General features: G+C 46.3%; 1 protein-coding gene and 1 long non-coding RNA gene across 12 annotated transcripts in view; one reads left to right on the top strand and one right to left on the bottom strand.

Annotated features, from left to right (window-relative positions):
• Nucleotides 1-8,151, bottom strand: part of LOC102024044 — a 21,325-nt gene extending 13,174 nt beyond the window's left edge. For 3 of the 7 annotated variants that reach the window (XR_261690.1, XR_001234869.1, XR_261694.1), the window contains exons 1-2: nt 5,161-5,249; nt 4,583-4,700 (exon numbers count right to left, since the gene is read on the bottom strand). This is a non-coding gene — a long non-coding RNA (uncharacterized LOC102024044). Of the gene's footprint in view, nt 1-4,582; nt 4,704-4,898; nt 4,986-5,160; nt 5,250-7,058 lie in introns of those variants that run through there. The other 4 variants (XR_001234870.1, XR_261691.1, XR_261692.2 and 1 more) reach the window with 4 other exon arrangements.
• Nucleotides 5,448-25,256, top strand: Dennd2d (DENN/MADD domain containing 2D). 5 transcript variants are annotated; one of them, XM_005388943.2, is made up of 12 exons: nt 5,448-5,530; nt 10,253-10,428; nt 11,456-11,568; nt 12,369-12,438; nt 13,120-13,197; nt 14,383-14,523; nt 15,687-15,835; nt 17,881-18,061; nt 20,827-20,868; nt 21,413-21,497; nt 22,108-22,347; nt 22,865-25,256. In XM_005388943.2, exons 1-12 carry the CDS (start codon nt 5,473-5,475, stop codon nt 22,963-22,965), a joined length of 1,434 nt encoding a protein of 477 aa, XP_005389000.1. In that variant the 5' UTR covers nt 5,448-5,472; the 3' UTR covers nt 22,966-25,256. The 5 variants fall into 5 exon arrangements, with proteins under 5 accessions (XP_005389000.1, XP_013371910.1, XP_013371909.1 ...); XM_013516456.1 differs by lacking the exon at nt 5,448-5,530 and adding an exon at nt 9,309-9,666; XM_013516455.1 differs by lacking the exon at nt 5,448-5,530 and adding an exon at nt 9,843-9,951.

Here is a 25,256-nt window from a genome sequence, read left to right as displayed (position 1 = left end):
GCAGTGGAGACCCCAGAGAACTGGGGAAAGCAGGAATGTAGAATGTCTGAGGAAAGCTGCAAGAAAGCAAAAGCAGCCCAGAAGAGAAGCAATGAGGGCTAAAACCACTAACAATGGTGTAGGAGCAGAACTGCCCAAGACCTTTGGAGTTCACATGTTGCCACAGCTTGCCCTAAGTGCTACACATGGATATATTGTTTTCTCCACTGGTTTTTGTTTGGCTTTGGTCCCATTGTTTTCTATCCCTCATTTTCCCCTTTGCGGCAGTATTTAATTTGTTTTTGATATTTACAGGAGCTCATAGCCAAGAGTTTGCCTTAAGTCTCAGATGAATCTTTGGACTTGGACTTTCTGGCAATGCTAAAACTGTGTAGATTTTAGCAACTCTTAGAGATGGACTAAAAGCACTTTGCAAAAAGGGATGCACAGGAGTCTTTTGGGGACCAGGGGCAGAATGCTATGGCTTATAGCTTTATGCCCCAAAGAGCTCATGTGCTCACAGACATGGCTCTTGGAATGTGATTGGATTATGGGGCTTATATCTACTTGTGATTAGCAGGTGGGATCTGGTTGGAAGAAGTGAGTCACTGTGGGTAGGTGTGGCCTGAAAGGGCTATTCTCTTTCCCCAGCTACTCTCTTCACTCTCTGCTTTCCTGTCCATCATACTATGAGCAGTTTTTCCTCCTCTGTACCCCTCTGTCATGATGTCCTACCCTGGAGCTAGCCAACTATGGACTGAAACATGAGCCAAAATAAACCTCTCATCCCATAAATTGTAGGTATTAGGTAGTTTGTCCTAGTAACAAGGCAACTAAGACAACATGAAACTATATATGTTATTACAATTATAAATGTTCCTAAGTGAACAAAAGAAAGGTTTTATTTGGGATTATAACAGGAGGATATGATTTAAATAAGAAGGAAGTCAAGGAAGTCTCAGAAAAAGTTATGTAAGCAAAATATAAAGAATGAATTGAAGTGAGTGGATTTGAGTGTTGGGAAGCAGAGCATACCAAGTGGAGGGATGTGTAAAATTCCAGCAAGTGTAAAATTCTAGAATTGAAAAGATCTTAGCACTTTGGAAGAATAGGATGAAGAATGTTGTAGGGAAGGACAAAGTAGAACAAGGTGAGGCTAGAGTATAAACACAGGATGCATAAATCACACAAGCACTTTGTTCAAGAAGGACCCCTCCCCAATAAAAGGATTGCCCTAGTAGATTGCTGGTCATCAAATATAGAGCAGAGATTCTTGTCAGAGAGAGAGAGACAGAGACAGAGACAGAGACAGAGAGACAGAAGAGAGACAAAGAGACAGAGAGACAGAGAGACAGAGAGACAGAGAGAAAGGAGAACTTAGGCTTTGCTTTAGGAGCTCTTTATGGAAATATAAAGGATCATTTTTATTTCCAATGTTTATACATTCTTTCCTAATTCTGGATGTAATTCTTTGCTCTGGGCAAATGTGTAAATTATTGTTCAAGCTTTTTTTTTTCTCACAGGAGACCAAAAGCCAAGACTTTAGATGGCTAGAAGGATACTAGTGTGATTTATGTCTGGATGTCCCCCAAAAGCCTCATGCAGTCTTGGGGCGGGATTCTAGAGTTTCTGATTGATTCTTGATCAATGTTGGGATTATAGGTGTGAGTGCTACACTTGCCCTGGGGCAGGTAATTTGCATACAATGTAAGGGAAGGAAAGAGGCTTGCCTTCTGCTACTCCCCTGTTTTTGCTCTTGTTGCTTTTGCTGTTTTCTGCCACCATGAATGGTTGCCCTGTGCCATGTGCCACCCTGCCTTGGAGCCAGCCGAGCACGGACTGAAACCTCCATAGACTGTGAGCTAAATAAACCTTTCCTTCCTTAATTTTGGGTGTTAGGTATTTTGTCTCAGCAACGAGAGAAAAGTAACTAAGACAGATACATAGCTTAAACTTCTGTTCCTCTCAAGAGGAAGGGGACTAGCACAGGTTATTAATAGTGCACAGATGGGTAATTGTTTTCATTGTTGTTTTGATGCCTTTGAAGAAGACCAGATTAGCTCCTACAGTGGGATAGGGTTACTATGAATACAATAAACATTGTCATTTTAAATCGTTCTGGAATAAGTTAATTCTGCGGTAGGGCTGGACTCAAGGACATTTGCAATGGAGTCAGATCAGTGGATCCCTGCAACATGAGGCAGATCTAGGGGTAAACAGAGAAGTGACCGGGAGAGGACTCCTAGGTAGCCCCTGGAGTGGTAAAGCAGTCTTTATGTTTTCCTTTCTAACATGTTTCCTTTCTTATCGCAAAGCAAATTTAACCAAGCTTCAGCAAAGTCTTAACAAATTGTGTTCATAATCTCAACTCTCACTGTTTTGGATTAAAGATAGGGTCAATATTCAACTTAAGCAAGGGGCATGGGGAGAACAGTAGCAGCCTGTCTTGAGACAAGCATGTATAACTGCAGAAAGAGTAAATAATCATTTGGATCCCTAAGTGAATTCTAATGAAAAGTGAGTCACAGAATTGGTCTGTGAAGTGTGTGCTTCTTGGTGTTTCTCAGAAATGCCTAGAGGCAGAAGCTTGATAAAACACTGGACCTTCTGCATTTAGGAGAGATGAAGCTGATAGTGCAGTTATTTGAAGATTAAAGGGATGTACAAGATTTGGAATTTGGATTACAAATATATTCTTTGTAATTCTTATGAGTATGTAAGGTAATTTTATTATCTCAGGAGAGTGAGGCTCAAAGGTGCTTAATCCAAGACCGAAGGGTGACTAAGAAGCAGGGTGGAGCTCATGTTTAGGTCTGTGTGTTTTCAGTGCCCAAGTTCATTCTGTTACGTCACACTGCTTCCCTGAGTGACACAATCAAAAGACCTTTGAAAAACGAAAGCTGGGGTCATTTTCTTCCACTCAGGAGCTAGACTTCGGGGAACAGCTCCAAGGAAAGAGTAGGAGATGGTACTAAAAGCAAAAGGACCTTTTCTTTAGAAGAAACTGAGGTCTCTTGTGCTATCTTTTAACTCCTGCTTCCTTAGCTACAGCACTATGCCCATTTTTATCTCCACCGTCAGAGTTCCCTTTTCCTGTTTAAAGTTAAACCTCTACATGAGCCTCTGATTGTGTCCTCCTCTCTCTTCTCCCAGACCTAATCTTGCCATCTAACCTATCACTTGAAGCCCAAATCTCCTTCCATCTACAGAAGTTAACGTTTCCTTGTTGTTATCTAAGACTCTGCAAAAATGTAATTACATTTGTTAACGGTGTTTCCCCACATCCCAATAAGTTTTCACTTCATTCTCAACCAACTTTTGCTTCCATTTCCCTACTATCATTCGTGTCACCCTAACATCCTAGTGAGTACTTTTTAAAAACTTTTTTAAAGGAAAATTTCACACACATATAGGAAAGTGTTTGTGTGTATAGTTCAAACAATGAGAACATAGTGGATATACTCATGTATCCACCACCAGGTTAAGAAATGGACATGCTAAGCACCCTGAAGCCTTGTGGCATCCTCCCAACCATTACTTCCTTCTTACTCCTAAAGGTCACACCATCCTGAGTTCTCACACTTTGTAATAGTTCTAAACATTCTATGAATGGAAATTTATATCATGTGGTCTTTTGTGTCTGGCTTCTTTTGCTCAGCGTTATGTTTGTGCAGTGCTGTTGCATGTTGCAATGGCTTATTATTATTATTATTGTTATTATTATTATTTTCAAGACAAGGTCTCTCTATGTACTTCAGGCTGGCCTTAAACTCACTATGTAGCCCAGGCGGACTTGGAACTCATGGCAATCCTCCTGCTTCAGCCTCCTGAATGTTGGGATTACAGGTGTGTGCCACCGTATCAAGCTTATTCATTTTTATTATTTCAAATAAGGGTCATATTTACAATGAATATTCTTTTCCTTGACTTCTTGATGTACATATGCACTATTCTTCATCTTTTTTTTCCTATACTTGAGACTGAACCCAGGACCTTTGCACTGAGCTACATTCCCAGCCCTTTTTTATTTTTGTTTTGAGACATGATCTTGCTAAGTCATTAGGTTGCCTAGGCTGATCTTGAACTTGTGGTCCTCCTAATGCAGCCTCTAGAGTGCTGGGATTACAGGTGGGTACCTCCACGCCTGGCTCATCTATCTTCTGTTGTTCAGAGAAGATAGTTTGATAAGCAGCACCATTAAATAGACTGGGAAAATTAAGGCACAATAATAGTTAACCAACTGGACAAGTTTATCACGAGCAACTCCTGGACTCACATGGAAGTGCGTAAGACCCATACAGTCAAGAGAACCCATGTGGGGAAGAGCTGTGTCTTTGAATGCAGGAATCCAGTGAACAGGGAACAGAAACAAACTGTGTAATTAAGTGTAAAATTGCCTACACTCCTAAGTAAAGGCAACTTTTAGAATCCTGTGGGCTAAGAGTAGACAGTTTAATGCTAGGGCTGGCTTCCCAGCCCTGTTCACCTCTATCTGTGTCTAGAGAGTCATCTGGAGGCCAAGCTTGGCAACAAGGAAGACGTCTGAGAGACTGGGGTCATTTCCCTGGATTTCAAGCATATCTCTGCCAGGCAATCCTCTTACCTCTGCCTCCCACTCCTGAAGCTGAAGCTAAGACCTAAGTGAACAGTGAGACTTCAGACTCCCTTCCAGTCCTCGGGAGAGAGGCGTCTTCCAAGGGATCGGGAACCCAGGGCAGCTCCTGCTGGAAACAAGGCTACTGTCAAAATGCAGAGGTTGACAAATGAAGTTTGAAGCCTGCACATATTTGAAAATCGGTGGAGGTGAGAAGAGGGAGCAAGGGCTGACGCTGAGGCGCCGCGTTGGAATTTAGACTTGGAAGGGGTATGGAAATAGTTGCAGTAACGGTGAGCCCCTTCGATTTTAGCGCTTAACTTACAAAAAGCTGTTTCCTGACTTTCACCTCTTTCTGGGGAAGCAGAGCAGGGAGCGCCCTCGTTTTGCTTTGGTGATCTGTGGAAGAACAAGTCTGAATGGAAGACGGCGTTAAGATCCTAATCTACATCTCCAGTTCCTCCTCAGCAGCCCCGAAGGTGAGAAAATAAATAGGTCAAGAGACTTGGAAATGGTCAGAGGCCACAGCAGTCTCAGGGAGAGAGGTGACGGGGTAAGAAAGGTGTGAGGACTCTGGGAACCAGTACCCTGAGCGGTTGGGGTCTGCGGGTTCGCTGACTCTGGCTTCAGGGAGGCTAGCAGAGCGGTGACACCGCCTTCCTCGCACGCCGTCGAGCGCCCTCTGTCACCCCAAGCCGTGGCGCCCGGGACGCGGGGAGAGCGGACCGCCCAGGTGCGCCCGGGGTTGGGCCAGAGCCCGGAAGGTGCGCCGTCCCGCCCCAGGCGGGTCCCCGCTGCCTTCCCCCCGCGTGAAAGTGAAAGTGTCGCCCCGTGGAGGTCAAGGACTGGGGGCGGGGCCGGCGCGGACCCGGGAGCGGGCGCTGGGCACTCGAGGGGCCATGGATGGGCTCGGTCGCCGCCTTCGAGCCAGCCTGAAGCTGAAGCGCGGTCGAGGGGGTTAGTGCCGGCCAGGGCGCGCGGGGGCGAGGGCGCGGGGACCGCGCGGAGGCTGGGGAGCTGGACTAGAAGTTGGCGCGGGTTGGCGGCTAGGGCAGGGTGGCGCAGGCGTCCGGATCCGGGAGCCGCTGGGCCGGGTAGGGGTCAGGTGAGCCGGGCGAGCTCAGGTAGAGGTGAAAGGGATCCGCTGGGGGCGGGGTGGGAGGTCAGCGGAGTGACCCGGCCTGCGGGGACCAGGGGGTGGCGTCCGCCCAAAGGAAACCGTTGAGGGGTTCCAGGGCCACGTGTCCTTCCAGCCAGGAAGCTTGTGGTGCAACCGCAGGGCGCCTGAAGCGCCCCAGCTGCGGTGCCCTCGCGGAGGCGCCCGCCCTGCTCCACATCGCTGCCGCGGACGGCTGTGGCATTTGCCCAGTTTCGGGGAGACAACGTCCCTCTGACCTGCAGGTAGCCACCAGCCACGAAAGCTGGTCTCCCTGACGACGTTTCCGCCCCACTCCTAGGTGGCCGAGTGCCCTGGGGAGGGTGGTTGTGGCTTGGCGTCAGAGCCGCTAAGAACCTGCTTAGCTGCTTCCTCCGAGTGTGATTGGGTTGTCTAGGTCTCAGGCTGGGACCTGCCTTACTCCTCGGCCCCCCATCAGTGAGATGGAATAACTTCCCTGTCCAGCAAGTGGGAATTAAATTAGAAGTCAATGTCAGTTTCTACTCTTTGTTTTTAGCAGGAGCCTTGGGCTTTGGAAGGATGGCAACCAGGATTTCACTAATTTATCCATTCATTTATCAAACAGTGTTGGCTCTTGTAGCTGGTCAGCCCTATAGCTGAGTGGCTCTGACTCTTTTGACACTTTACCTAGAAGTCCTGCTTCTGAAGAGAAGAGGACTGGACAATGAGAGGAGATCATTTCCAGGCAGCTCAGTCCTTCAAGGCTGGCAATTCTAGAGCCCCATGAATCTCTCTCCTATTCCAAGTCCTGGAGTTGGGGAGAGCCCAGGAATTAGGCCAATGCCTCCTTCTCTGAACTGCACTGACTTCTGAGTGATCTGCTCTTTGTTCTATTCCCATTCCTTCTTCTACTCCTGTTCCTTCTTCAGTCCCTCTATTCTCTCTAAAATCTGGCTATTAGCCGGGTGTGATGGCGCACGCCTATAATCCTAGCACTTGGGAGGCTGAGGCAGGAGGATTGTTCCGAGTTTGAGACCAGCCTGGGCTACAAAGTGAGCTTAAGGCTAGTCTGAGCTGCATAGTGAAACCCTGTATCAAAAAAAAAAAAAAAAAAAAAAAAAAAAAAAGATAAAATCTGGCTATTACATCTGAGGAAGCTCAGACACTGACTCCCTCTGGACCACCAACCTTTTTTCCCTGGGCCTCTCAGAGCCTTGCAAATTTGTTGAATGAATAGGGTCTGCTTGCTGCAGCCCAGATGAGGCGTTCCAGTTGCCCCACCCGCCCATCCCAACTCAGTGTAGGGCAGGTGACTGTTTGGGGGAGCTCCCTAACCTCTGAGGAACTGGGAAGTGGGTAGTCTCTTACCTGTTGGAAGGTCTAGTGACTGTCAGGCCAGAAGAATGTTCTGCCTTCATCTTCCACTCTATCCTTCAGCTTTCTGGGGATTTTCCCTTTCTTCTCTTGCTTTTCTGGTACTAGGGCAGTTGTATGTTAGAAAGGGTTGTGTGTGTGCATGCATTTGTGTGTGTGTGTGTGTGCACGCCCACACTGGGTAGAGTGTTGTGGTTCTAGGTTGAGAGCATGTTAACTCAAAGAGGAAGGCCTGGCCGGCTTTTCACATTAGGTTCCAGGAAGTCTCCTCACCTGTATTTGAATCTAGACAGTTCTGAGACTCTGCCAGCTGCCTGTGGGAGGGGTTTCTTGATGGAGGAACAAGTGTAACCAGCCTCCTGACTTCTTTAGAAAGGGTGGTTCTCTCATCAACTAAAAGTCGGGTAGTAATTCCTCTCCAGGGCTGTGGGGAAAACATGAGATGCCTTCTATGAAGCAAGAGTTTGCTGGATGTTAATTTTCTTTGATGATTTTCTCTTCTGTTGATAGCTCCTTTTGTAAGAGGTGAGGGAGACAGTGGGATCCTACTGGATTTCTCAGGCCTTGGCCGAAAGTCTAGTGATGTTTTCTATCTATCAAAGACTTCTGAGCTTTACTGTTGTCTTGTCTCTCCTGATAAACCAGAAAGAAATGGGCTGAAAATGCTACCCAAAGGATTTAGGACAGGGCATGATTTCCTGAGGTTCTGGAACGATCAGTGAGAAGATTCTAGTTCTCAAAGCCCTTTGCAAACTGCTGCAGGATGTTTGCTGTGGAATGTACCCCGAAGGCAGGAGTCTGGTCATAGGACTTTCATAACCCCCACCCTTAGCAGATCCTGCTAATTTTAGATAGCTTCTGAGTCACTCCATGCCTCAGTTTCCCTGTCTGTATCTGGAAGGTACTTGTTCCTCAGACAGGAAGTTAGGATGGTACAGTAAGTTGTGCAGGGTGTGAATAAAATATGGTGATGGTTCTGAGTGTTCTGGTTCACTCTTCTTGGTTTGTACCATGCTTATTTACTGTGATTAAGGCTTGCTCTCGGGGCTGGGGATTTAGCTCAGCGGCAAAGCGCCGGCCTGGCAAGCACAAGGTTGTGAGTTTGGTTCCCGGTATCGGAGGAAGAAAACAAAACAAAACAAAACAAAACAAAAAAAAGCTTGCTCTCTTAGAGTCACGGCTGACTCATCAAGCCCTGGCTTTTACTAATGCCACAAAAGCCCACTGTAGCTCTTTGGATCAAGGCAGCTGCCTCTCCCACCCTAGCATCTCACTGCCTTCCAGAAGGCTGCTCATTCTTTGCAGAGATGACAGACCCTGGCACCAAACCCCTCTGCCACCTAACTCCTCTTTGAGGCAACTTTGTGGCAAAAGTCCTTTTGCTTGCTCTATGCATTTCCATATTGAAGGATTTCTGTGAGAATCAGGGGTGATTTATTGCTTTTTTTATTCTGTTCTTCAGTCTTCAGACACAGCAGTGGGTCAGCAGCTCAGCTCGCTGACCTGACCAGGTCATTCAGGGAAAATAGCTGAGTGGGAGTGGGGTAGAAATCACCCGGATGCTTTCCACTGGCCCTGCGTGACCTCAGGCTGCTGATGCAACCGGTGTCCTGCTCTAGGCTGGGGACCATTTCCTGAGTCAGGGCTTCATATTTGGGAAGATGGAATATGCTGGAGCCCTGGAACAGTCCTAGTGAGAGAGCTTCCTGCCTTAGCCCAGGACATATTGCAGGAGGCAAGAGAGCTTCACTGTAGTAATTCTGGAAATAACAGCAGTAATTCTCAGTGTAGAGAGATTTTGTTCTGTACTTTACCATCAAGGAGGAGGGAGTTTTGGGTCCATACTGACTTCTAAGACTCCTTCTTTTGCTGAAAGATTAATCCGTTTAGATCATTATTTGGCTGTCTCTTATTTTAGCCAGGGCACGGCAGGCAGTGTTTGGCCCTGTGCTCTTGGCTAAGGTTTTGAAGTCTTAGAAGTTCTGAAATGTGGCAGGTGGCCTTGCAGGGGTTTTCAGCTGCTTTTGACAAAGCTGAGAAGTAAAATGTTAGCAGTGCAAGTTGTGGTAATGTCAGATCACTGCCCTGAGACCTGTAGGGTTCCAGCGCCCCTAATCTACTGCTATTGGGCATTCTTAACTGTTCCAAGCTTGTAAATAAACTCGCTACACAACCCAAAGGCCAGAATTCAGAGCTCTTATCCCAGAACGACTGGGCCGTGGTGGTGTTTGCTCATAACCTTTTCTCTTACCACACCCCGAGGCTCTTGGGAGGAGCTTAGAGCCAGCGGCAGTGCCAGGATGCTGCCTGTGATCGTACCACGTTCAGCTGCCTCCTGGGTCCCGTCACATCCTTCTTGCTCCACCACAGGGTGCACAGGATGGAAACTGTTCTCTCCTCTTTGGAAGACATTGTGGAGTTTGGCTGCATAGCGTTGTGGCTGGAGACCGAAGCAGCGGTCGCTTTCTCAGGCTTTCTGTAGCCAGCCTGTGCTGGGGGAAAGGAGAGTGCTTCATGGCTGAAAGGCGCAGGAAGATGGAAAGACAAGGGGTAGGCCGGGTGCTCAGGATCCTCCGGAACCAGCTGCCTCGAGTCCGAGCAGGTCAGGACAGGACTGCCCACTTCCTTTTCATTCGGTGAACCTCTTAAACGGATCTGTTTCTTTCTTAAAGTACTCCTTCCTCTTTTTCCTTTGTGTGTCTATCGCCACATGGTCCCCCATGTGACCAGGGCAGGAGATTTCCCCTGCTGATGTACAGAGCTGGGGTTGCCCTCAGTGGAGGGTGGAGTAATCAAAGTCATATGCCCCTTGGACCTGTTCTGGTAATTCAGTACAAGTCTACTCTGAGGCATGCTGTTCCAGGGCTGCCCTGGGCACATGTCATAGGTAAGCTGAGACTTGTAGTGCCCTGGGGCACAGGACCTCCATGAAACTCTGGTATATTTCCTCAGCTTCCACATCAATGGTTTTTTCCTCCTCTTGGCTCTCCCTGGTTTCAAGTTTCCCAGGTGGGTGTGGAAACTGCCCACTTGGCTTTAGCCCTGTCCTGTGACTGCTGGCGCTGGCCTGGCTCCAGGTATCTCAGTGCTGGCAAGGTGGCTTGGAGGTATGGAAGTTGCTCAGATTCTTACAGACTTACAGAATGGATTGATGGAGTACTGAAGGGACCTTGGTGTTTTGGTTTTAGGACCTCCCCAGGATGGTCTAGGGGAATCTGTCAAGGAACCAGAAAGGACCCAGGAGCATACTCTTCCCAGCTTTGCTGGGGGGCAACACTTCTTTGAATACCTTGTGGTGGTTTCTCTCAAAAAGAAGCGTTCAGGAGATGACTATGAGCCCACCATCACCTACCAGTTCCCCAAGGTAAGGAGTGAGAAAGGGTGGGGGGCTGGGGGACAGCGGATTGGGGTGTTTGTAAGGTGATAGCGCAACTAGTCTCATTTCCGTTTCAGCCTAGCCTTAGTTTTCTGTTATCACCCACAAAATCTAGGTCTGACTGCTTTGTGAGGGATTGACTGAGGCTCCTAGCTGGGAAACTAGGCTAGTACTCTTTTTTTTTAAATTTTAAAGAGTAAAAGAAGGATAACATAATAATAGGGGGGACTTAGCAAATTACAGACAAAATGGTAGGACATTATCAATGGTTATCGTTTTACATATTGTTATCTACAAAATAGTTTCTCAGGAAAACAAATAGACAAATAATAGTGCCTTAGAGACAAAAGAGGTAGGAGATTATCAAGAGTTGTTGTACTACTTTGGTATCTTCAAAGTGGCTTCTAAATAGGCTAGTACTCTTGCCCCTTCTGGGGCCTCCTAGTTCTTTCCAATTTCATTTCTCTTAAAGAACCTTAGCTCCAGACAAACCTCCTAGAAGGAATCCCTCCTCCCCCGTGGGCTGTGTGGGAAAGAGAGGGTGGGGCGGGTACCCAGCTGCAGGACTTTGCCACAGCCAAGCAGAAAGCTTTTTCTTGTCTGATTCTGCACTGAACGAGAAGGTGAGAATATAGCATCCTCATTAATCTCTTTTTTTAGCAGGTGCAGCAGCTGAGGTGGCGGCTTCTCTTGTCTGATGTGGTATTTTTCTGACATTGCCCTCCTAAGGGGGTTGGGCAACTCAGGACCTTTCTGTATTCAGTGTGGCCCCTGACCTCCTTCCTATGTAGACCCCCAGATTCATGGTGATGTGGCCCAGGAGGAGCTGTCTTATCTTTCGTTCTGTCCTGCCAGACTCGGAATGCAGTGTTTAGATTGAGAGTTAAAGGTGCCCTTTGGTCCCTATGCCAGTGAAAAAGCTTATCCTCAGATACCTGTAAAGCCTCAAAAGAAACCCCGCTAGCCCTCCAACCTCCTTCTGCCCACAATACATGTCTTTTTCTTTTCCTTGTAGAGGGAGAACTTACTTCGGGGCCAGCAGGAGGAGGAGGAGCGGTTGCTCAGCGCCATTCCCTTGTTCTGCTTCCCAGATGGGAACGAGTGGGCACCTCTCACCGAGTATCCCAGGTAACCGCCAGCCCCGGCAGAGGTATCAGAATGGGCGAAGCAGGGATACCTATGAGCTCTTGACTTCTATGCTACCACAACCTGGTGTGCACAATGATTTCCTGCCAGGGACTGAAGGTGATTCCTTTGTAAAGGTATTGCAGCAAGGTCTTTAAAGATTTTAGTGTTTGTTCAACTTTTGTCAAAAGATGAGTGAGATTCTCTCACTTGTCCTAGGAACAAAAACCACTTCTTTGTTTTGTTTTGTTTTTATTGAGACAAGGTCTTGCTGTGCAGTTCAGGCTGAACTTGAGCTCACTTTGTAGCCCAATTTGGTCTTGGACTCGCAATGATCCTCCTGCCTCAGCCTCCAGAGTGCTGGGATTACAGGCGTGCACCACCATGCCTGGCCAAAAATCATTGTTTTTGACTCTGCTGATGGCAGAAGCTGGACTCACCAGAAGTCAGTACAGTAGAGATCCTTAAAACATGAGCTCTGGAAATTGACTACCTGTTTAAATTTGGTTTAACCACTTAGAAGTTAAACTTGGGTAAGAAATACCCTTTCACAGTCTCAGCTCCTTTTTATTTAAAGGGGCGATAATAATTGAATCTACCTCAAAGGTTGTTTTTGAGAATCAAATGAGGTGACACATTTAGGGTGTGGCACTAACGAGCACTTAATAAATTGCTGGGGTTATTACTGCCAGGCCTAATCAGTGGCTTCTTTTTAATCCTCTTCTCCACACCCGTCGCAGACTATCTTCTGTTTTTAGAATCAGCAAGCAAATGCAAACCAATACCTGTCTGCTCTTTTTTAGGGAGACTTTCTCTTTCGTCCTGACTAATGTGGATGGGAGCAGGAAGATTGGATACTGCAGGCGCCTACTGGTCTGTGCTGCTCAGAAATGCCCTCTCCTTTCTAAAGACTCTCTGTTCAGCATCTGGGCTATTTAAGCCCAGCTGCAAAATCCTGGACTCCTCGGCAGCGTGGTTGTAGAGAGCACAGCCCACCACCTACTTCCATGTCAGTGTCCTCTCTTTTTCTTGCAAGAATTAGAACAAGGCTCTCTCCTTGCCCACCTAGGGAACCTCTGCTGCCGGGTTCTGATGTGTGCTCTCCCAGCTTTAACAGCTCTCATCACTGTGACAGTGTCCACCTGACTCCTCCCCTAGTCTTCACTACCTAGGCCAGCTTAGGGCCTGGAGTTTGGAGCCTCCCAGAACAGAGTCTGGGATTTTGACAGTACAGTTTAAGTCTTGGGTGTCAGGGGATTCTCCATGGGATTTTTTACAGTGATTTCCTCATCTCTGAGACACATTTGGTAATCCGCAGATCCTGTTGGCCCTGAAGGTAGCAGTAGTCTACGGTTGTCTACTCCTCTGAAGGTGACCTTCTTTTGATCTTAGTCACCATTTTGACCCTCCTACTGCAGAGCCAGGCCTTTCTCCACGGGGCCACTGTTCCCACTGAATCCCTACCCCAGCGCTCAGTCTGTACCACATTAGCCCCAGGTGGGAGAAGCCCCTGGGGAGGCTACCGCACTGAGGGAACATTTTGTGCCTTCTCAGCCCGCTGGCCCTGGCCCTCGCCTTCCTAAAGTGTACTGCATCATCAGCTGCATCGGCTGCTTCGGCTTGTTCTCCAAGGTAGGGGTGGAACAGGATTCCTTGGGGCCTGTTAAGCTTGTTCAGCTTCCGGGCTCTGCCTGGGTATCTGCCCTGCCTATGCAACCTGAGCCTGAGTGGACAGCCCACCTGGCATCAAGGACATTTGGGGAAAATGAGGTGGGGGCCTTGGGGTTGACTTAACTTTAAGGGAATTTAGAGGACTGTCTCAAAAGCACTTTCCCCACTCTGGTCAAATAAGAAAGCAGTAGAGGTAGCCATGCACGGTGGCACACCTGTGATCCTAGCCCTCGGGAAGGAAGCTGAGTTTGAGACCACCCTGTGCTATATAGTGAGTTCAAGGCCAACCTAATTACATAGTGAGACCTTGTTTCAAAAAAAAAAAAAAAAAAAAAAAGAAAGAAAAGCAAAAAGCAATTGAAGCAAGACAAAGGAAGACCTTCAAGACTGTCTTGTCCTGAACTCTAGCTTCCTCATCTGTCCAATGGTGTTAATTAATGTCATCTTACTGTTCTTTCTCCTGTACTGGTGTGAAGCTCAAATGAAGTGATGTAGAAGTCTTTGTATAAAAGACAGAGCATAAAATAAATATAAAAGTAATCATCATAAATTAGGAGCCCTGAGACTTGCTGTGACCTCTTTGAAGGGAAAAGGGAAGTTGAGGTCCCCAGGGCTTGTGCTGCTTCAGGGACTAATTAGAGTGTCGGTCCACCTGAATCAGCATTTGAAAGGGGCACATCTTGATGGCAAAAAGGGCTTCCTTTTGTTCTGCCCCATCAAGACCCTTGGAGGAGGAAAAAGGAACTTTGTCAGCCTTTGCTTGATTGGAACTTTCATTTGTGCAAGGTTTCAAGGGTTGGAAGCAGCCCCTGCTTCTGGGGTGTTCAGTGAAAACTGGAGGATAGGGTGACACCCATGAGGTTAGACCCCTAGGATCACAGTCCTGGGAGTGCCATCATGGGTGATGAGTTCATGCTGGATGATTTTGTGGAGACAACTGCTTTAGAAGAAGGGAGAAATATGTATTGGTAGAGAAAGTAAAAAGAAGGCTAGGAAATAGATCTTTTTCAGGAGACAGCAGATTTAGAATACTGGTCTTTGCAAAAGAGGGCAAAAAAGCCTGCAGGTGGAGGGGCCTCGAAGTACATGAGAATAAGCTGGACTGCACAAGAGCCTTCCATGTGCTCCTGAAATCCTTTCCTGCAGATCCTGGATGAAGTGGAGAAGAGGCATCAGATCTCCATGGCTGTCATCTACCCGTTCATGCAGGGCCTCCGGGAGGCTGCTTTCCCTGCTCCTGGAAAGACTGTGACCCTCAAGAGCTTCATCCCTGACTCAGGCACGGAGGTGGGTTAGCAAATGGCTGAGGTTCCCCTGGCTTCTGTGGCACCTCTTACCCCTCTTCTTCCATTCACCAGGTCAAAGTGTAGAGAAACTGAGCCAGGAGGGGACTGGGACTTGGTTAGAATTATTGGCAGAGCTGAAATATCAAATCCAAATTTCCTGAGCCTTCTAACCTGATGTCCACAAGCATGCAGTTACTGTTCAACCCACCAAGACTTGTATTTGTGATCAGGGTACCATGTAAGTTGAGGTTGTTGGTGCTAGGAGGACTTTGCCCCCTCCCCCAGCCCCCAAGCTGCCACTTGGCCCTACACCTCTCCCGTATTCTGTGTATCTATTCTATATCTCTACCTCATGGCCTCCGTCTGTCTAGTCCTTATCATCCATCCCCACCCTTGAGTCCCTACCCATGCAACCTGGGGATGCTATTGTTCCAATGCTTAAACAGACTGAGGCAGAAAGTGGAACTTTGGTTTAAGAATTCTAGTCCTGCCCTTGGAGCTCTGGAGAGCCTGTGTGCCCCTCTGGACCTTGACCTCCCCACAGAAAAATAAGGGAGTGGCTAGGACTTTTTCATCTACTCGGAAAATATGTTGTGTGTGTGCCAAGCTATCCTATTTCCTGGGTATGTGATGGTGACAAAAACAAACACGGTTCCTGACATCATGGAGCTAAAATCTGGTAGGAAAGACAGATGTTAAATAAGTGAACACACCAATGAATATATAATTAAAAATTATGGTATAGTGATAAAAGGAAAAACCAGAGTGCTACATGAGAGAAGGGTAGGCAGTATCAGGTGGTAGGAGTGGACCTTTGTGATCTTAAAGCGGATAAGAATGAAGGGAGGAGAGCAGTGAGGGAGAAGCCAACCCTCAAAGGGCTGTATAGCAAAGCACCCTCTGCTCCAGGTATAGAGGGAGCCGGGGTGAAGCAGGTTAGAGAGGGTAATGTGCTCAAAGCAAGATCTCACACCGTGCTGGAAAATATAACACCGTGCTGTCTTCGGAGCAGGTGAGTGCTGTTGGTGGCTTTTAGCCTGAGAAACAGGAAGGATCAGCCTCCTGCTGTAGGGAGAATAGAATAGGGCAGGTAGAGACCCAGCATTCTGGTTCCTGCATGATTTTGCAGGTGTGATGACGTTTTCCTCTCTGATTTTCCCACAGTTCATTTCTCTGACACGGCCCCTGGATTCCCACCTTGAACATGTGGACTTTAGTTCTCTGTTACACTGTCTCAGCTTTGAACAGATTATTCAGATCTTTGCCTCTGCAGTGCTGGAAAGAAAAATCATCTTCCTGGCAGAAGGTCTCAGGTGGGCCCAGACACTGAATGGCCAGAATGGCCTTCATCCTGGGTGGAAGGGAACAGGGTGGAGTTTGTCAAAGGAAGTCAAACTGTAGGACTTGTGCCTACTCCGTCACTTCCAGTTTCTGGATTTGTATATTAGGCTTAGAGAAACAGCTGCAGCAACCCTCTGCCCCATCTCCAAATTTGATTGCTGCCAAGGCCTGAAAAAATTTCCTGATTTAGTTCTGAGAAGGACGTGAAGGGTTCCTGGGACAGCCTAGGCAGAACCAATTAGGGTGGATGCAGGTATGACTTTACTCTTCTAAGGCCAAGGAGGAAAAGAGGGTGGAGAACAAGACAGGAAGATGTGTAATGATACAGAAGGTAAATCCATCTGTCCATTTGTTCACTCATTCAACAAACATTTATTTTGTGTCAGCTGCTTGCCAGATGCCAAGCATCGGGAAGATATCAGCGGGGGTTGGTTCTTGGCCTTAAGGGGATGCAGGATTATGTAATAGTTGTAAGTAAGAAACTCAGCAGAATGAGTTCCAAGTGCTGTTCTTCCGCCTTTAGTTACAAGGTATCCTTTAGGTCAGTTGCTTTTCTTAAAGTCCAGATCTCATTAGCTGCAGAATAGAAGTGATTGTACCTAACTGGTAGGTTTATAAAGGAAATAATTAGGTGCATACTGAGCACCTAGCACCCTGCCAGGTATTTTGGCAAGCACGCACTGCTGTTCTTAGTAAGGTCACAGATAAGTATATCCCTGTGAGTAGTCCAAGTGGGCCTCTGTCATGATTTGCTTTTTACCTCTGAGAACTTCAAGACTGAAAAGAGGAAATAAAGCTTGGGCCGGGGTTGGGGGGTCTCTGTTGAAGATTCTAAGAAAATCAGTGAAAGCCAGACACAGTGTATTACAGGAACTACTTGTAAGTTAATCTTTGTGGGGAGGGGCAGCATCTTTTGCCTTGGAAATGGCTCTTCTGCTCCCAACCCTGTGTGAAAATGAGAAGTTTCTGTTGTGCATGGGTGGGGTTCTCATCTGATCGCTCAGATCAGTGCTTGTGAAGTAGAGGCTGCAGGATTCACCTCTCAGAAGCAAACTTTCTCCAGGGAAATACCACTACTGCCATTTCCTCCCCGCAGTGAGTTTTCAGATCTCTGAGTCTCTCGGTGGGAGGGGACTTCCAGTCAGCCAGATCTTTAGCTATAAGCTCAGATGCTCAGTCTTTCTAACTCAGGAAGTATTAACTTGATAACAAGAATTGAAACAAGGTTTCTGCATCTGTGTTTTTATTGGCCTTGGCTTTGGGACAATTTGGCTGGAGAAGTGAAGAGTCATGAAACCAGTGTGTGTGTGTGTGTGTGTGTGTGTGTGGTAAGTCAGGAAGGGCTGAGTTGTGCCTTGGGCGCTAATGGCATAAGGACTGCTTCCTTGCAAAGACTAGAGAAGCCACCTCTGGGGGACTTTCCAGGAAGGAATTGTCAGGCAGAGGTTCCTGGAACCTAGGAATTTCCCAGACTCGCTCAGGCACCAACCTGGTAGCTTTCAGTAAATTCAAGTGGCCAGGGAGAGCCATGGAGGTCAAAGCTGAGGATGAGGAAAAACAGACATAAGAAAAGGCTCTGCCTTTCTGCAGAGGCCCCGTGGTAGCATAACTGTCTCTTCTCTACACTGTCAGTTCCAGACAAGCGGAATCAGTGTAGAGTTCTACCTGGCGTCTGCATCCTTAGCACAGTTACGAGCGCACAGTAGACGCTGTCACTCCTCTGAACAAAGATGTCTCTTCTTCTCTCTCCTCTTTTGAGCCACTTTTATTTTTGCCGGTAAGGAGTTGAGAGGACTAACCGGGAAAAAAAGATCAAATGGAGGCCGCATTCTAGGGCAGTGAACCCTCTTCTCTTCTGGTTTCTGCCCTTCCCTTCCTCATGACAAGTAGCTACAAGCTCTATGACCAGTGCGGCTGCCAGACATTTTTTTGCACCTGCAGGAGGTGCTGAGCGTGGAGTGAACACGTAAGGTGGAGGTACAGGGCCCTTCTGACTTGTTCCTGTTCTCTGCTCCAGCACCCTGTCTCAGTGCATCCACGCTGCTGCTGCACTGCTCTACCCCTTCAGCTGGGCACACACCTATATTCCTGTTGTCCCCGAGAAGCTTCTTGACACCGTCTGCTGCCCCACCCCCTTCATGGTTGGAGTGCAGATGCGCTTTCGGAAGGAGGTTATGGACAGCCCAATGGAAGAGGAGGTATGCTGCAGCAGGAGCAGTGCATGGTTTAGAGCCAGGCAGTCCTGGATTTCAATCCCAGCTTTGCTACTAACAACTATATGACTTGGGACAAGTTACTTAATCTCTTTAAGCCTGGGCTTCCTGATATGTACAAACGGGGACAACAGTGTTCAGTTCCTTGCAACTCTCAGGGAAATCACCTGTATAACGCTTGCAGCCTGGTACACGGCACACACTTGATGTTAATAAGGATTGGCTGTCTTCTACTGAATGATTTCTCTTTGGTCTTAGGAGGTGGTGCATAACTTAGCTGGGAGTCATGAGACTGTCCTGCACGAGCCAGCCTTGCTAAGCAATCGCTGAGATGTCCCATCCCTCAGCTGAACAGATGATCACAGCTGGTCTACACCACATAAACCCCACTGGAGTTCATTCACATTCTTTGGAAATAAGCTCTCCTATGAGGGCTACGAAAACTATTAAGTTTTGAAAACACAGATTTTTTTTTTTTCCTACAAGGCCCTACTTTCTAAGGAGCCCAGAGCTCAGCTGATTAATAAGGATACAGGTTCAAATTCCATTTGATTTTGTTAGTTTATTTCTGGAACATGCCCCTGACACAGCAGAGGGCTCCATTATGAAAATGGGCATTCATCACATAAATCTATCCCTGATGTTGAAAAAACAGCACGTTAGTCGGAACTTTAAGGACAGCGCGTTACCATACCTGAAGGAGAACTACTTGGGAATGTTTGCCACGGGCTAACCATTGATTCGCTCACTCTATGCAGAAAGGGCCTATCAAGGGAAGAGGAATCTAGAAGTATGCTTCTAAAAAGGCCTGGAGCCAGCCCTAATAAGAGGTTTTCCCATTTTATGTTAAGAGATACTTGAGATCAGGAGAACTCAGGTGTCTTAGAGGAGCCCATACAGGCAATCCAGCACAGATGAAACCAAGGTCCTTTTGGGAAAGGTACTGCTGGGAAAAAGAGAAGTAGGCAGTTTCCCTTCTTTGCTCCTCTAGCTCTTACCCTTCCTTAAAGCTGCTGAGTACACACGCCCTCTGAACTGCCCTTAGTCTTGTGACTAACTGGGACAGAGTATTTGCCCCGTGTTTAGCAATAAAACTTCAAATGTCCCAACCCCAAAAGTTATGAAAGTTCCTGACCCTGCAGCTCCAGCTCCTCATAAGCTAGGGCTCCTCCCCTGATGGTCAGGCTTGAAGACAACTGAAAAGCCAGGAGGAGTCTGGCTCCTACTATGCAGGCTTATTTTATTACTCAGCAGCTGCTCTGAGAAGGAGGCAGGGAGTGGGAGGGAGCGGGGAGAAAGGCCGTGTGGTCAGAGTGAGAGCTGGGGCGATTCCTTGACTTTCTACATAGGCTCATGGGAAAGGATTATTCCATGGATGATAATGTGCTCAGATATGTCAGACTTCAGGAAGTAGCCTCAAAAAAAGAATTCATCATACCACTTTTTCCTCTCAACCTTTTAAATGAACAGCTGTCTCTGCTTGAAGGCATCTGAGCCTATGTGTTCAAATGGTTTCATGCCTGAACTGGTTCAACTTTTCTCCCTTGATGATGGATAATTACAGTGCATGCAATTTTGGGGCATACTTTCAGTCCCTTTTTCCTTGTATTTGGAAAGAAGCATGTAAGGATCCTTTACTCTTGTCAAGAACCAATTCACAAACTGAAGAGGATCCCTACACAGGTCCCAAAATGCATGGCACATGATTTGGGGGGAACAGTGGTACACTGGTGACCAGATGTCCTGCCTAACGTGGGCAGCTGAGTATTGCCCTTTAAAATGTGGATCAGCGTTAGAACTGTTAACTTTTTAGAAGTCTCAAATCAAAGTTTAATGTAAACTACCCCAATTTAAATAACAGGAACTACACCAGTCATTTAAAAAGTATTCTGAGGAGCAAAGAAAGATCTCCTGGTTAGAATCAGCCAGAAGCCTATTTTTGTAATCTCTGGTTTATACTGCAGGCCCCATAGACCATGATGGGCCCAAGTTCTAGCCCTGTGCTTGTTTTACCTGTAGCTTATTGGCATCTAGTCTCTTCACTTATCTTTCCTTCCCTCTTCCTATTGACCCTGGGCTTATTTCCTTCCCTTGTTGAGCTTCCTGCTGGAGGACCAAGGCTCCAAAGGGAGTTTTTCTTAGAACCCCAGGCAACTGTCCATAAAGTTGTTGTAAGCATTAAAAGATCAAAACATGTCTACCTGTCCTTGAGTGACCAGAGGACAGGGAGTGGAAGAGTTGTAGAGAGAAATGCAATCCCAGGGACAGCGCAAGCTAGGCTTAGAAATTGTGCTGTTTATTAGCAGCCTGTCAACTTCTTTGTTCCCTTTTTTCAACTGCAAAACAGAGATAGTACCTGTCTCACAGAACTGCTAATAGCACTAAATGAGACAAAATATGCAAAGTGCTTATCATGTGTGCCATGCTCAAAATGCTCCATATATGGAAGTAATTTCTGTGATCAGTGTTTTATTAAGGGAGTGACTGGCTATGATTTCCCTATACTCTACTTTCTTTCTACTTTTGCCCTTTCTTCTCCACCTTTTCTAGACACACACCCCTTCCCCCGGAAGGGAACTGAGATTTCCACAGGAGAATGGTGAGGGGACAAGAGTATATGACAGGAAGTAAGAATCGAAGATGCTGATTTTGTTGTTACGTAGGCCCAGTGATATAACCACAGGCAGAAATGGGGCGGTAAATCCTCCTGAGAACTATGAGGAGATAAAGGCATTTTGTATTTACTTCAGGTCCTGTTGGTGAATCTTTGTGAAGGAACATTTTTACTATCGGTAAGTATCTGGATTTAGAGCCCCTGCAGGTCCACTACCAACTCAACCACTGTAGTCTCATCATGTTCTACTTATTTCAACAAACATTTTGAGAACTGCTAATAAGACCCCACTTTTCTTTTTCTCTTTTTGGCTTTGGAGACAGGGTCTTGCTGTGTAGTTCAGACTTGTCTTGAACCCACTATGTAGCCCTGGCTGGCCTTGGATTCATGGCAATCCTGCTGGCTCAGCCTCCTGAGGGCTGAGATTATAGCCGTGTGCCCCCATGCCTGGCCAGACCTCCCTTTTCTTGAGGAGGCCTCGAAGACCTAGATGACTTCACTGTAAGACAATCAGTACCTTTCAAACACAGGAATAGGGTGTCCTTTGCTAATGTTTAGAGTCAAAGTGAAGACGAAGAAACAGCTTCTATTGTTTCACTATGTGGGTGATTACTTGGGTGTGGAGTGGGGTATGGAGCTCATGCCCTCCTCCTTTTCTTTGCTAACCCCTGCCCTCCCACCTCCTCTCTGCTTTATCTCTGAGCTCACGCTGTCCTCTCTAGGTTGGTGATGAAAAAGACATTCTACCACCAAAGCTACAGGACGACATCTTAGACTCTCTTGGTAGGGGGATCGAGGAATTAAAGAGTAAGTTCTAGCTCATTTTTTTAATAGGAAATTAACAATGGTTATTACATTGCATAGTTATCTTCAAAGTAGTTGCTCAGATTACCGGATATAGGCATGCAAAATTGATCAAACAATGTAAGTACTGTTCCTTTCAATGAACTAATAGAAATCAGTAGTACAATTACCCTAGCTCATTCTTATTTTGAGTTTCCCTAGAGAACTTGAGGGCATAATTCCTAACCATTCCCTTCCAGAATTAAAATGGACTCAGGAGTTCTGGGCCAGCCCCAGAGGTCCAGATCCTAGGGCAATGAATAGGAGATTTTATTTTTCCTGAGCAATGGCAAAGAACACATACCCAGGGTCATATTTCAGTCAGTAATTATGAACCCTACCCCACTGCTTCCCTTGGGAGCTTTTGGCCTGCAATAACCACCATATATGGGCGCTGGGGATTTAGTGCAGCGGCAAAGTGCCTGCCTGGCAAGCGCAAGGTTGTGAGTTCGATTTCTGGTACCAGAAGAAAAACAAAAACAAAAAAAATAACAGAGAACCATACATGGAGATAACTTTGGGCAGGTTCACCCTCCTGCTACCCTTTGAGATGACCTTTATCTGTCCCTTATAGCTTCAGAAGAAATCAATGAGCATGTTTCAGGTCCTTTTGTGCAGTTCTTTGTGAAGACTGTGGGCCACTATGCCTCCTATATCAAGCGGGAGGCAAATGGGCAAGGTCACTTCCAAGAACGGTCCTTCTATAAGGCTTTGACCTCCAAAACCAACCGCCGATTTGTGAAGAAGTTTGTGAAGACACAGCTCTTCTCCCTTTTCATCCAGGAAGCTGAGAAGAGCAAGAATCCGCCTGCAGGTACAGTTAATACCCAACAGTCTCATCCCAGGGAGGGTCTAGGATGAACAGGAGCGAGAAGTCTCTCCCAGAGATGCACACAGTTGTAACTTTTATTAATGGGATTGAAAAGAAGTCCCCTGAAAACTGAGACAATGCCTCATAGATTGACAGTTTATAAAAGCTGGTCTGTCGATTAGTCAGCAGGCCTGGATCTTTTTCTTTTTTGAAACTGGGAACTGAACCCAAGACCTTGTGCTTGCCAAGCAAGGCCCTGTGCCGCTGAGCTGTATCCCCAGCCCTTGGATCCTTTCTTATTTTAGGGCTAACCTCTGGTAATTATCCCGTTTGTAAACTCATTTTTCGGCCAAACTGAACATTGATCTCCAGAGGGCTGCAAGGGCCTGAGGATACTAGCAGGGATGGGTGTGTGGGGGAAGTGTGGGACACAAAGCGTTTTTTTGATCCTTATTCGTGAGCTCATGATAGCCTGCCTGGCCAGGTTAGATGCCTCTAACACTTATATCTGAACCCACAGGCTATTTCCAACAGAAAATACTTGAATATGAGGAACAGAAGAAACACAAGAAACCAAGAGAAAAGACTGATGTAAGAGCTGTGACGAACAGGAAAGACTAGACCTACGGGCCAGCTGTAGACTCTGGCCCCCACCAGTGTGGTAGGATTGGCAATACTCTCAGCCTCGAGAGTTCACAGCTTCCTCCCGAGTGCTGAGTCCTGGTGACTAGGTCTGACTTCAAACTGGTATATAAGTTTGGGATCCTTGGTATCAACTTCCCAGGACTTTTGAGGGCTTTGTCCCCAGACTCAAAGAACTGGACTCCAAACTGCATTTCTTTTCAGAGGTGACACAGAGCAAGGAACAGTACAACTGGTGGTGTACTACCATCTCCTGGGAACTATTATTAGAAAATCCTCAACAGAGAGAGCCCCAATATTTGGTTCCCTCAAATAAACAGAGGTCTATGGACATGTGAGGATAAGAATAAACATATGAATCTTATTGTTTATGTGGGGCAATACACGTGAGAACAAACTGGGCTAGAAGTGGGTTGTGTTTGGAGTCACAGAACCCTGTATGTCAGCAGCTTTTTTTTTTTTTTTTTTTTGGTGGCACTGGGGATTAAATCTAGGGCCTGCACATTGAGCTTTATCTTTGTTTTTTTTTTTTTTTTTGCTTTTTCCTTTCTTTTTTTATTGAGACAGGATCTTACTAAGTCACAGAGTTCAGATCCTACTCCTTCAGCCTCTCAGAATGCTGTGAATTCCCATGTGTGCTACTTTGCCAGGCTAGCAGCTCCGCTTCTGATAGGAAGGATAAGAGATCCTTGTAAAGGCAGCAGCAGCACCAGACGTAGGCAGCAGAGTCTTTGGATCTCAAGAGATCCTTCCTTCTTCAATCCTGGGAGAGGCTGCTAGCTGGAAGGAGGCAGCTGTAGTCTAGGATAACTTGAGGAGAAGACTCTCAGACAACAGGAGCTAGCTGGCTTTCATAAATAGGTGCCTGCCTATCACTAATGGGTTACCTGTCTATCATTCCCACTCCAGAATAGTACTTTACTGTTAGTCTTACACATTCTACCTCCAACTGCTTGTTATTTTGAGAAGCCTAGTTAGGTGTTTTTTTTTTTAGCTAAAGGTAGAGGGATCCCTGACTTGACACATTTTTTTTGAAAAAACAAAAACCAAAAACCAAACCCCCCCCCCAAAGCCCCACCAGAATAATAATCTTAAGAGTCCAAAGGGGTTTTGCGGTCACTGAGTTCCTCCTCCCTCTATGCCTCCACTGACAGCTTCTGTTTAAACACTGCAAGACACAGGAAACATTTTTGGAAGGATCTTTCAAAAGGATCTTTTAAAATTGCTACCTTTAAAAATGTGATCCAGTGTGGTCCTCAGGTCTGACTTCTATACAGGGAACATTCTGGAGAGTAGAATGGGGGGAAATGGGTAGCAAACTAAAGTTAAAGCCAATGTAGTGTGATTTCGAGATGTAACACACATTTCACTGTCCACACCACCCATAACTATGCTGCTATTCTTGACAGCTTCGAAGAATCATTATACCTTTTTGGGTTAATTTATGACTAGTTCCTAAACCTAGTTGTATCTCAAAAGGTTTTAGAACAAGAGATAGAATCCTGGGAAGCTAATGAAAATACTGGTAATAGGATCTGGAAATTGGTAGGATTTAAAAGCTTCTTGGGGTGATTTTGATAGCTGGTAAATAAACACAAGAATCAGGGCTAGCTGAAGTTTTCTACAAATGTATCCTGGATCTGATGCTGGTACCTAGTACTGAAGGCGGCATACACTGAATATTTGGTGCTTTCCCAGCTTGTCTTTATTCTTAAAAAGATTCTAGAACATATACATTTCAATTAGCCTGGACAGTTTGGTTTTCAGCTTTGTATGGTAAAGGGGAAAACACTGGATAGGAATCAGAAGGTCTGGATTCTAGCCTCTAATTTGAAAAATATCAATACTGTGTGACACTGGTATACCATTTAGCCCCTCCACCTCAATTTCTGTTGTAGGTAATTAACACCTGCTAAGTATGGTGTAATAATCGAGTAAAACAACAGCTACAACTGTGTCCAGCAAGATTTATCCTTCTTCCTTTTTCGTGCTTTGTCCTAGCTTCCCAAACTTGAACTGCCCCAGAGTTTTCCTATCCTAGGTGTTGGAGAAGTTGCTAGCAAGAAAAGGTAATGAGAGATTTCCTTTCTATCTGCAGTCTGGCAAAGAAATGAAAAATTTAACTCTCATTGCCAATCCAGATGTACCCTGGATTACTGGAACCATTCGAAGTGTAAGAAACCATGGTCCCAGCTGCTAGACCATGCAGTGCAATTACTATTTATTTGTGATTGTGGAAAAAGATACTAATAAAAGTCATTAATAAGATA

Source organism: Chinchilla lanigera, unplaced genomic scaffold, assembly GCF_000276665.1.
Source record: "Chinchilla lanigera isolate Chin_1 unplaced genomic scaffold, ChiLan1.0 scaffold00034, whole genome shotgun sequence".
Lineage (NCBI taxonomy): Eukaryota > Metazoa > Chordata > Mammalia > Rodentia > Chinchillidae > Chinchilla > Chinchilla lanigera.
This window is presented reverse-complemented; position numbering and strand designations above follow the sequence as displayed.

Bases quoted from the DNA above. Each gene is read 5' to 3' on its own strand.
- Dennd2d (XM_013516456.1), top strand. From the start codon at position 9,579: ATGGCTGAAAGGCGCAGGAAGATGGAAAGACAAGGGGTAGGCCGGGTG. The intron at 13,198-14,382 runs GTAGGGGTGGAA...CCTTTCCTGCAG, and splicing joins GCTTCGGCTTGTTCTCCAAG to ATCCTGGATGAAGTGGAGAA. The intron at 18,062-20,826 runs GTATGCTGCAGC...TATTTACTTCAG, and splicing joins ACAGCCCAATGGAAGAGGAG to GTCCTGTTGGTGAATCTTTG.